The sequence below is a fragment of the Pagrus major genome, chromosome 20 (genome assembly GCF_040436345.1).
Source record: "Pagrus major chromosome 20, Pma_NU_1.0".
NCBI classification, from domain to species: domain Eukaryota; kingdom Metazoa; phylum Chordata; class Actinopteri; order Spariformes; family Sparidae; genus Pagrus; species Pagrus major.
In genome coordinates, this window is record NC_133234.1 from 5,986,007 (window position 1) to 5,998,836 (window position 12,830).

Genomic DNA, 12,830 nt, shown 5'->3' on the forward strand with positions numbered 1-12,830 from the left:
ATCAGATAGTGTTGTGGGTGGAACAGAGTGTGAGAGGATGTTGCATCAGAGCCAAAGTAGCACATTTATAAATTAGTTTATTCTAAAAATGCTGAATATCAGCCTGATAATCGGTCCAGCCCCATTAGTAAGCAATACCTCTTTCACACAGGACAAAAAACAGAACAGTTAGACCCACTAACATCTGGCTTTTGTCTTTAATGGGAAAGACTGCAATCAGCATTCATTCCTGCATCATATGATATATATCAGGCCCAGCTCCAATCTGCAGTGATGGAAACATTCAAACTAGAATCACATTCATTTTCATTTTGCCACTGTAACCATACAGGTAACTGCATTAACACTGAACTAAATGAGGCCTGCTTCACATAGCTATTACTAATATCACATTATCAGCATCATTTACTACCAAAGCACAGATACTACAGCCCTATGTTACATCAGAACGTTATAACACATCCTGTATGTCGGCAGCTGTCCTCATGTAAAAGGTGTAATTGTGTGTGTGTGTGTGTGTGTGTGTGTGTGTGTGTGTGTGTGTGTGTGTGTGTGTGTGTGTGTGTGTAAGAAGAGGATGTGTCATCACAGGCCACATGTCACTCACAGATTGACGAGGAGAACAGAGTGGTGAGAGAGGAGACAGAGAGAGTGGGTGAGAGGCTGAGTCATTGTGTGTGTGTGTGTGTGTGTGTGTGTGTGTGTGTGTGTGTGTGTGTGTGTGTGTGTGTGTGTGTGTGTGTGTGTGTGGTAGAAAGAGAGAAAGTGGCTGATGAACCATATTTAGCAGGAACCATGTTTGGCTAAAGCTGCAGCGTTTCCGCTCCATTCCCTGTGTTAACCCCCTATGTTTCCCTTGTTCAATCATTATTTGCAGAAGTCATTGTGTTTCTTCAGGACTGTTACAGCACAAAATAAACGCACACTGTTGGCACATCAACACTGACCCTATGGCTGAGAACTGAGTTTTCCACAGAGCAGGACGACTGCTATCAAAGTGGATTTTAAGCTAGCTGATAATGATATACAGGAGTAATCTGTCCACCTATTTTACAGTTTTGAAAAGATTAAGATCATAAAGTGATGATGCAACTTGCCAGCCCCCCTCCCTTTTATCTATTTGAAGAACCAGAAGCAGCAATAACAGTGCTGGTTAAAAGCCTGGGGATACATTAGCCAGGACATACCTCAGTTGAAGCACAGCATTGGGTATTGAGAAACACTGCTACTAATGAACCTACCAAGAATTATTACCTGTAGCTTAAAGGAGATTTATACTTATTTAACAGTTTCAGAATAGTGAAAAGAGTCCAGAACAATAGCAGCAGTGCAGGTAGATTACCAAGCAGTCTGACAATCCATAAACACAGTGTCAACTGTGATGTAAAATATGTACGTCTTCAGTCCTGTCTGTCACAGGGACCAAAGATGATTAACACAACTTATTCAAATATCAGGTTAAAGTCTGAGTTGAAAAGCTGAATAGCTGGTCTCATTTCCTTGGACTAAATACTGCATAATGACAAATAACATACAGAGTAAGTAAGGAGTTGACATCCAGGTCACAATGAAATATTTCAACACCAACATGTCGCATTTACATCACTGCAGTATGAGACTGACAGAAAGAGGAAACTGGAGAGTGAAGACAGTAAAAAGAGGCTGCAGCAAATCCTGCCTCACCAACACCTTATCAGGCCCTGGGCAGACAGGAAACCCACAAGACTTATTTCCTCCACGCACGCGCGTGCGTGCACACACACGCGTGAACGGGGAGGAGTGAGCACTTCCTCTCCTGTGAACAAAAACAATATGAGATGAAAGCAGACAGTGACAGTTGGACTCACAGTGTGTGTGTGTTTGTGTGTGCTGTCCAGGAGTTTCAGTATGTGTATTTGTGTGTGTTGTCCAGGAGTTTCAGTGTGTGTGTGTGTGTGTGTGTGTGTGTGTGTGTGTGTGTGTGTGTGTGTGTGTGTGTGTATGGTCATGTACACAGTGTGTGTAGGAAAACTAAGCCAAAAGCACGAGCTGACATGCTGGATGGTGACTGTGTACACACACAAACAAATGTCAGTTAAAGGTCAGTTTTCTCTCATGTCAGCAAAAAGCAACCACATACACACACCTGCACGAGTACACTTAATACATAGTTTCTGTAAACTTGTAATCTTATAAGCATCATTTGACAGAATTATCATGATCAATATTAATCATCAATAGCTAATTTACTGTTCACTATTTTTAGTTCACAAAAGCTGTGGCTGTCTCCAAGTGGTTCCTCACTGCTAACTGTCTTTGAATGCTTGCTCATATTCTTGGTCTTTATGTACAGAAGTAAAATAGGACAATCAATATTTTACAGAAAGTGTTAGGTGCCAAAATAGCTTAGCTAAAAAGCAACACCTGGGTTCACCTTATAATGAACCCCCCCTCATTTTGTGCTGGGACGACTCATTTTAACAACTTTGAAGATACATAACGAAGCGGACAACAGGACCTGTACCATTTCTTTAATGACAGCCAGACACTTCAGAAGCTGTTGGCTTACAACGTTCCATATTATTGTAAATTTGACTTCAAACTGTTGCAAAGCACCAGCATGTACAACACAACACATCACATTTCATTTCTATTAATTTACATAGGCAAAGAGAAGGCTAGTTTCCTTGAGGGGCCACTGACATTACCAGAAACAGTCCCGAGCCAAAGAGCCAGCAGCCTGAAGTTATGAAAGCAACACATTATGTTTCAACAAACAACAAATGACAAAATTAACTTCTGAGGATTCCGCATTGTACAGTGTATATTGCACTAGCACTGCAACTAACCATTATTTTTATTATTAATTTGTCTACTCATTATTTTCATGTTCGCTTGTTGGGTCAACAGATTGTAAAAGATATGGGATATATTCAAGTAGTATAACTAGCTAACAAGTCCAAAACAAAAAGATAAGTTTACTATCACATCTGACAAAGAAACTCAAAACTCACTTAACTATAAATAAATAAATACATTGTTTCTGCTCTACATTGTACCAAACTCATAACCTCAGCCTGATAAGAGGATAGTTATCAGCTGAAGGCCGTGTGTTTCCACACAGCTCAGACTATCTTCACTGTTTGAATAACTAACACTGTACTCTGGTCCATGCTACATTGTGCTCGTCACAATCCAACACTTAAATACATAATAAAAATCTAGTCGATCTCTGACTATTTACAAAATATAAAATCTGGGTTAGGTGAGGTCACTTTTCTTTTCCTCTCTGGCTGGTCAGTGTGTTGCTGGATGACAGCATTATTAACAGACTGATTGTTTTCTATAAATTCTCTGCCCCAAGCGGTGAGTTATGTTTGCAATATTAATCTTGTAATGTCACTAAACAGCCTCTGTAGAACTACCATAGGGAAACTGTTCATTTAAGGGGCGATTAGCTATCACTGGAGTTGAAGGTTAAACTTTATATTAGAAGTACTGAACTTGTAATGAAGCTTGTAGAGTGCTTTTTATCTTAGCACTACCTGTATTTTGGTTTAATCCTTCTGTGTGAGAACCATTAATGTTGTTGTATAGACTTCACTAAAAGGTGTCTGTACTTTGATATGAATTTTGACTTATCCAAATGAGAATTCAAAATGTTAATTATTCTTGTGATGTCCTGTCAGCAGGGTTAGGATTAGGACTTCCTGGATAATCTTTTTTGTTTTTCTTTTTTTGTCTTTGACTTCATCTGAATTATAACCGGCAAGCAGTTACACATTGGACACGCAGGATTGCACTATTTATGGTGGTTATCATGGACATGACATGCAAACCATGCTACTTTTAGGTATTTAACATGGATATGGTCACTTAAATAGGCCACTGTAAATGACTGTGCATTAAAGCATGTCACCCAATTATTCTGTTGTTTTTTTTAATACTGTGGAAACAGAGAGAATGCAGACAGTGTTGTTCAGCTGTATCTATGGGAAACCGAAGGATAAGCAACACAAAACCAGAGAAAAACCAAGCAGAGTAAACATAAGAAGGCTAAATTAAAACCAAATGTGTGTGTTTGTGTGTGTGTGCAGGGGGGTGGGGCTGTCTTGGTGAGTTATGGAGTCGGCAGGATGGGGTCACTGGGAACTTTACAACACAACAGACTCAACCCAAACATGCAGCCCGGGGCAGGGCCCGTCTCCCATGACTGCTGCCATTAAAGCAGCAGCTCTTAACACAACAAGGATCATCCGTCACACACACACGCAAACACACACACACACCATGTACATCAGCACACTACTATACTAGGACTCTAATTTACACAACACCTCTCATTGACTGCCAATCCTCTCTCTCCATTAAAAGACGCCTGCATCAGCACAGAGGACAGCTGCACACACACACACACACACACACACACACACACACACACACACACACACACACACACACACACACTCAGCTGCACTGACATACTTAAACAGATGACTGTAGTTTGAAAGGGAAAAGGTCATAACATCTATGTGTGTTTGTGTGTGTGTGTGTGTGTGTGTGTGATGAAATAGGCAGTTTCTATTAGCAAAAAGAGTGAAGATTATCCTATCCTTACATCATCTGACACCACCTGTCAATAGACCAATACACACAGAGGAACATGCCTCACACATGTGCACACATTCAAACATTGATAAACATTGTTTGGCACATGATGCACACACATACAGATTCATTTTTAAAACACCACGCCTCATTTCTTTCCGGAATATAAAGAATATTAACCCCGCCTCTCTCACTTCAAATGTCCAGTCCTTCTGCCACCTTGACATCCATAATCTGTCCACCCCCGATGATCTGGTTTCTCATTACAACACTGGACTCCATAATATTTTAGATTCTCTTGCTCCACTAAAAAACAGATCAGTCTCTTTCGCCGTCTCCGCCCCATGGTTCACCCCCCATCTTCGTCTCATGAAAAGCAAAGGTCGGCAACTTGAACGTCTCCACAGAAAAACTGGTCTCACTATACACAAAGAAATGTACAATAACCACATCCTACACTATAAGGACTCCATCGCCAGCACCAAAACCCACTACTACTCCAATTTAATCACTGCCAATGAAGGAAACTCCAAGTCACTGTTCTCCCTCCTCAACAATACCACCAAACCCCAGGACTCTCTCCCCCCTCACTTATACACAACCTCCTTTTGCAATGCCATTATGTCATTTTTCACTGATAAAATCAAGAACATCCACCTGAACCTCGGATCACTGCCTCACCCCAGCACCTCAGCTGACCTTCCCCCACCCTCACACTCATTTTCCTCCTTCCAGCTCCCCACTCTCTCAGAAATCTCAGAACTCATCCGGAAATCCAAACCATCCACCTGTCAATTGGACCCCCTCCCCACCCAACTTGTTAAAACCTGCCTCCCTTCTCTGGCCCCCCTCATTTCTGCTATCATCCACTCCTCCCTCACCACTGGAACTGTCCCTACACCCTTCAAAACAGCTGCCATTACCCCAATTGTGAAAAAACCTGGCGCCGATCCCTCCAACTTCGACAACCTCCGTCCTATCTCCAATCTACCCTTCATCTCAAAAATCCTCGAAAAAACAGTTGCCTCCCAGCTCCATTCTCACCTATCCCACAATAATTTGTATGAACAGTTCCAGTCCGGCTTCCGCCCACTCCACAGCACGGAAACAGCACTCATCAAAATCACCAACGACCTACTCATGGCATCTGACTCTGGACTCCTCACCATCCTCATCCTCCTCGACCTGAGTGCAGCCTTTGACACCATCTCTCACACCACCCTCCTCAGCAGGCTATCCTCCATTGGCATCACCCACACTCCCCTGGACTGGTTCACATCCTACTTTTCTGGCCGCACTCAATTCATCCAACTCAAGTCCCTCAAATCCACCCCCTCCTCTGTCACCTCAGGTGTCCCCCAGGGCTCTGTCCTGGGGCCCCTCCTCTTCATCATCTACCTCCTTCCCCTCGGCAACATCTTCCGCAAATTTAACATTCACTTCCACTGCTATGCCGATGACACCCAGCTCTACCTCACCACTAAACCTTCATCCTCTCTCCCGCCCACCTCCCTCACCGACTGCATCTCTGAAATAAAAACCTGGTTCACCCAAAACTTCCTTAAACTAAACAGCAACAAAACAGAGGTTCTCCTCATTGGCACTAAATCCACTCTATCCAAAACCGACAGCTTTTCACTCACTATTGACAGTTCCTCCGTTTCACCCTCCCCCCAGGTTAAGAGTCTGGGTGTCATCCTTGACAGTACACTATCCTTTCAATCCCATATCAATAACATTACCCGGTCTGCCTACTTCCACCTACGAAACATCAACCGCCTCCGCCCCTCCCTCACCCCCCACACTGCCGCCATCCTTGTCCACAGCCTTGTCACCTCCCGCCTGGACTACTGCAACTCTCTCCTCTTTGGCCTCCCTCACAAATCACTCCATAAACTTCAACTGGTCCAGAATTCAGCTGCCCGCATCATAACAAGAACCCCCTCTATCCACCACATCACCCCTGTCCTTCAGCAGCTCCACTGGCTCCCGGTTCATTTCCGTATCCAATACAAAGTCCTCCTGGTAACATTCAAGGCCATTCACAACCTCGCCCCCCCATATCTGTCAGACCTCCTCCATGTCCCCACTCCCTCCCGCTCCCTCAGATCCTCCTCCTCCATACACCTGTCTGTCCCCTCCGCCCGTCTCACCACCATGGGGAGCAGAGCATTCAGCCGCTCTGCCCCCCGCCTCTGGAACTCACTTCCACCCCAACTCAGAAACATTGATTCACTCCCCAACTTCAAATCACAACTCAAAACACACCTGTTTAAAACTGCCTATTCCCTCTGATGCCACTTGCCCTGTCCCATCCCTTGAATCTATTGGAATTGTTCTTATTTTGTGTGTTTTTTTATTTTTTTTTTCATTTATTGATATTGATGTTTATTCTAGATGTATTCTTTTATCTCCTTTGTGTACGGTGTCCTTGAGTGTCCAGAAAGGCGCCTTCCAAATAAATTTATTATTATAGATTAAAACACAACTGTTCATAACAGAACTGTCTGTCGTGTTGAATTCAGTTCGATTTAAGTACGTAGTTAAAGTAGTGAGTGCCTGTCTGTGAGATGAGGAAATGCATCTGGAAAGCCCATTGGCTGGTCAGTGTAACTGTTGGTGATGGTCCTCAGTCAGTCAGTAGTAGATTCATAATGAAGGAGACTGAAGATCAGTTTTACAACCTGAGGCTGATACTTGATCTGGATCTTTTCCAGTTCCAATACAGTTGATCAGATTACAGCTACACCATCCTGCTGTTCCACCTACAGCTAATGCTGCTGCTGCTGCTGCAGCTGTCACCACTACCAGCTTCACGTGTTCTATTTATACTGTTACTACTGCGCCTACAACTGCTGCTGCTGTCATTAACCTCACTGAACAATGATCAATTCTGTGATAGTAGACCAGAAGCAAGTTCTGCTACGTTTCAGGTCAGACTTCATTACTTCCTTCAGTCCATCCTCTGTTTGTCTCTGTGCGTTTCCATTCTGCTGCGATCTGGCTGCTCTCATCACGTCTTTGTTCTTCACAGCTAATTTGCCATTAAGGAGGAGCGCTGACATAACATGCCTCGGTGTGGGACTGCCCACACTGACTGACTGGATGCAAAGCCGCTGGAGATGTATCCATTTACTGTCACACCATGGCTCTTGAGTTAATGACATTATAACCTACTTGTGGAGCAGAGAATTAATTGATCACTAGATCAACCGAACATGAAAAGAAAGAATCAATGGTGTAAGTTGTATTACAAACTGTTAGCTGACAACGTGTGTTAAATAAATATCTTTTGGTTTAAGGCTGGTGATTAGACAACATAATATATTTATAGTTTCATGACAAAATGTACATGAGTATTCTCAAAGGTTCTGTATTAAAGCTTTATTTGAACTATGTCTGGTTGTATCAGAGAACCCTAAAACATGCAGCAGACAGGTCATAGAAACACATCAGTGTTTCAGAGTCTACAAATCCATATTTTCCAGTACACAACCAGTGTGCACTCATCTTTCTAGTCTACAGAACTCATAAAGAACAAAGCTGAGAAAGCACAAGACAGAGAGATGAAGGAGGATAAAAGACTGACAATGAAACGAGTATGTAAGAGACACAAACAATGACAACTATGTTGAGTTCAGAAAACAGAGAATAAAAGACATGGTAGTGTGTGGAGGACATAGGAGTTTAGTTATGTAACGATTTATTAAGTAGACAAGCAATCTGTGACACGAAGACTAATCTGTGTCTGGCTGTGAAGGTTTCTGTTTCCAGGTGATTGTGTCATTAATAATAATTAACAACAGTGTTTCTACAGCAGTGTTCAAAGCCCATGACTCAGCAAACTTCATTAATCCAGGAGCAAGGCATCAGGGTACTTCTATTGTACAGCAGCTGCATGTGCTATAAATGTGCCTCAACTAAAGAGAGAGCCAAGACTTTATTCATAGTTTATACTAGAGACAAGCCTTAATAGAGACTGAAGCCTGAAGCAGATCAGAGAACAGGAAGGATTCTTAAAATATTTTTACTGTTAACTGTTGATGCTGTTTGCTATTGACTACATCTCCCTTCATGTTCACCAGTCATCGCGTTAAATCCAGAATAATGTACATTTACACAGGGAAATTAATGGCAAATGTTTTTGATAATAGTTTCATCATTTCAGTCATTTTTAAGACAAAAATGTCAAACATTTTAGACAAAGACAACAATTTGAAGATGTCACTTGGGGCTATGGGAAATTATGATTTAATGCTGCTTTTAAACAAAAAGCACATTCAAGCTACAGTAAAAGAGTTGTTCAGGTAAAAATGTAACTCAGATGTTCTGCTTAATGTGCAACACGGAATTATTTTAATCATATCATTTCATTGTTATTAATTAAAACTGAACTCATAATTGATCAAAAATTTGTGATTCACCGTTTCTTGGGGCTTAGAGCTATAAGCCCAAAGACTGTGTGTGTGTGTGTGTGTGTGTGTGTGTGTGTGTGTGTCTGTCTGTCTGTCTGTCTGTCTGTCAGTACTAGATTTGGATTTTCTGCTCTTACAATAGCAGCAGAGGGGCAGAGATATGACAAACGACTGAAAAAAACAGGAGGAGGAGTCAGACAGAGACAAAAACAACCACAAAACTGTTTGTGTGTGTGTGTGTGTGTGTGTGTGTGTGTGTGTGTGGAAGTCTTTGAACTCTTATCTCTCATGCATGTGCCAGATGGCGCTGTGCACTCTGCTATTACATAATCAAAACAGTGAATCACATTTCCATGCACACACTTGCAGCCACCGTCAGGCGTGCACACACTGTGCGACTCTTGTGAGCAGACAGACGTGCACACAGTCCAAAACTAAATGCCATCAATGTCAAACATTTATGAACCCAATCCTTCAGTCAGGGACAGACACAAAAACATTCAGCTCCAGCAGACTAAAAATATGAGTTGACTGCCATAAACAAACATCCACACTGCTTCAGCATGAGCATGCCTACACATACCACTGTCATCTGAAGGGTGTGTGATACCGTGTGTGTGTGTGTGTGTGTTTGTGTGTGTGTAATAGTATGACATACAGACGACAACAAAAACACCACAGCAACCACACTTCCACCACACTAAAGCATGTATATATGTGTGTGTGATGACAGAGACATAGAGCAGACTGAGCATCAGAGTACTGATTTGTTCACTACTACTGACACGCGCAGGCACACACACGCAGGCACGCACACACACACACACACACACACACACACACACACACACACACACACACACACACACACACACACACACACACACACACACACTAGACACTTTAAGTTTGATCTTTGGTTTCAGCTGACACTAAGTTTTTATTATACTTTGTATTCAATCCTCTTTCAGAAGCCATATGAAGCAACTTTAAGCTATAGTGAAGCATGTGCTCCAAAACCAACCACTCCAGGCCTGCAGTCTGCAGCGCACGTATCAAATGCAGAGCCTTGATTTTACTTAAGTTGGCTTTCAAACTAGTGGAATTGTCAGGTATCTGGTGGTGTCTTGGGGAGAGGTTTCACTCCAGGGCATGAACTCAGGACCCCAAGGTACTAAACTAGGAACTAGGATGAAATTGAACTGATAACAGATTAACAGTATTGTTTGAGATGTGTTGTTCTTTGTATGATTATACTGTATAGACAAGCTGCTCAGTGTTTGATGATTGTTTAGTAGCTGTGAGGTTTGTGATTCACCAATGAGCAAGATTCTGTGCAGCATATTCAACCCATATAGGTCCTGAGCCATTGGCATGCACTAACCCGAGAGCAGGGACTGTGGATGATCTGGTTCTTTTTGTGGAAATGCAGGTAAGATAGACACGTTTCTTAAAAGGTTCTTGGGTTGCTAGAAAAGTTCCTGCAAGTGGAAATCATCGACGTGAGGCAAAACAAGCTGCAAGGAAAACTAGTCACACAACACATCATGATGAATGGGTAGGGTACTGATCACAACACAAGATGATGAATGGTAGGGTACTGATCACACAACAACATGATGAATGGTAGGGTACTGATCACACAACAACATGATGAATGGTAGGGTACTGATCACAACACAACATGATGAATGGTAGGGTACTGATCACACAACAACATGATGAATGGTAGAGTACTGATCACAACACAACATGATGAATGGTAGAGTACTGATCACAACACAACATGATGAATGGTAGGGTATTGATCACACAACAACCTGATGAATGGTAGGGTACTGATCACACAACAACATGATGAATGGTAGGGTACTGATCACACAACAACATGATGAATGGTAGGGTATTGATCACACAACAACATGATGAATGGTAGGGTACTGATCACAAAACACGCGGAGCAGACCTGAAAATACCTGAAGTCATTGCCGGCAGGATTTCACTCTATGTAGGTGAAGGTGATGCCTTTTAAATCAGTAGCTCTTCCCAATCATTGAGCTTCAAAGTAAACCACAGCACACATCTGTCTTGTCTTTACACTGAAACTCTGCTTCAAGACTGAAGGAATTATTATTTTAAAAAGGTAACAACAGCAGTAAAACTCTATTTCACGCTATGATGGTTCCATTTTTCAATGAATTCGCTGTTCACGTGCGTGCTGAACCGTGGGATGGGAAACCATAAGGATCATGGATCAGCTATGTTCCATTACACCACTCAGAAATTCATGTGACAATGTAACAAACAAACTCCCTGTCTACATGGACAAACGTTGCAGCCATTGGATGCTCAAAAGTCACAGTCCAACACAGCTGCTGAACACTGATGACACTGATGAGACAAGTCAAAAACACAACCAACATCTCTGAGACAGGCTCAACGAAACTGATGGAGGTAACTGTGGCAGGGCTGCCACTCAGTAACCATTAATATCCAAGAGCACAAAGACAACACAGTGAGGACGAAGATGGACCCTGATCAGGAGAATTCAATACTTTGTGTTTAAAACTGTGGTGATTGTGTAACGGCTCATATGGCCGGCTGTTCTGATTCTTGTGTCCTGTCTATAAATAGAAAACAAAGGTCTTACCAGGGCAGGCCACTGTATGTGTTTGGCCTTGGTCCCCTGCAGCAGGCCTCCTGCTCCTCCACCTGCTCCTGCTCCTCCTCCTCCTCCTGCTCCCTCCTTCCTCTTGGCCCAGACCAGCTGGTGCTCCAGCAGAAACAGCTGGAAATCCTCGTAGACCTTCACCCACTCTCTATTCTCCCACTCCTGGTCATCAAATTCCACATATACCTGCACAACACACAGAAACAACATGTTCAGTATCAACATCACACACCAAAACAACTGTGATGTCAGCAGGTTTGCATTTCCTACAGGGATCAGATGGAGGTTGATGTTGGGATGGAGCATTTTTTCATCCAAATTATACACAGTGCAGGTTGACACCCCCCCCACATCCTTTAAACACCAGGACCCATATCAAACCATTACACAACTGTTTCTTAAGACATAATAATAGTAATAAGAAGGGGAAGAAGTCGGAGGAGTAAAAGAAGAAGGGGACCGGTGAAGAGGGGGAGGAGGAGGAGGAGGAGGACAAGGGGCTAAAGGAGAGTAAGGAGAAAAAGGAAAAGAAGGAGGAGATAAAGAAAAGAGAGGAAAAGTAATATCTCTGACGGATCTACAATTCTGAATGCATATGAAGTAGAAAGATGTCTAAGTGAAGATCCAGCAGCTGTTTGAAGTTGATCATATTAGATTCAGTTTGATCACAGAACCAACACTGACATAGAAGTATTATAACATAGAAGCCTTTCTATTGATTCTATACATGTAATCATATAATCCACTGAGCGACTGTTGCCAGTGTCTTGTTGCGAGTGGATGTATATGTGTGTGTGTGTGTGTGTGTGTGTGTGTGTGTGTGTGTGTGTGTGTGTGTGTGTGTGTGTGTGTGTGTGTGTGTGTGTGTGTGTGGTGTGTGGGTAGGTGTGTATGTGTGTGTGTGTGTATGTATATGTATGTATGTGTATGTGTATGCGTGTGTGTGTATGTGTGTGTGTGGTGTGCATACATTAGACATGTTTCTCATTTCATCTTCACTCCCTCCTCTCTGATCCTCTGTCCTCTGTTCCCTCATCCCTCCTTCTATATAACTCACCCCTCCCCCACTCCTGCTTCCATAAGCAGAGAGGAAGTGGGATCAACGAGTGCATCTCTCCTCATTCAGCCTCCCACCCTCCCCCTCTCCCATAATGCAC

At 42.7% G+C, this 12,830-nt stretch overlaps 1 protein-coding gene across 1 annotated transcript in view; it reads right to left on the bottom strand.

Annotated features, from left to right (window-relative positions):
* jmjd1cb (jumonji domain containing 1Cb) overlaps positions 1-12,830 on the bottom strand; it is a 115,289-nt gene that overhangs the window by 52,647 nt on the left and 49,812 nt on the right. The window contains exon 2 of the mRNA XM_073489112.1: positions 11,653-11,859. Within this exon, the coding sequence (XP_073345213.1) occupies positions 11,653-11,859 (207 nt within the window). The remainder of the gene's footprint in view (positions 1-11,652; positions 11,860-12,830) is intronic.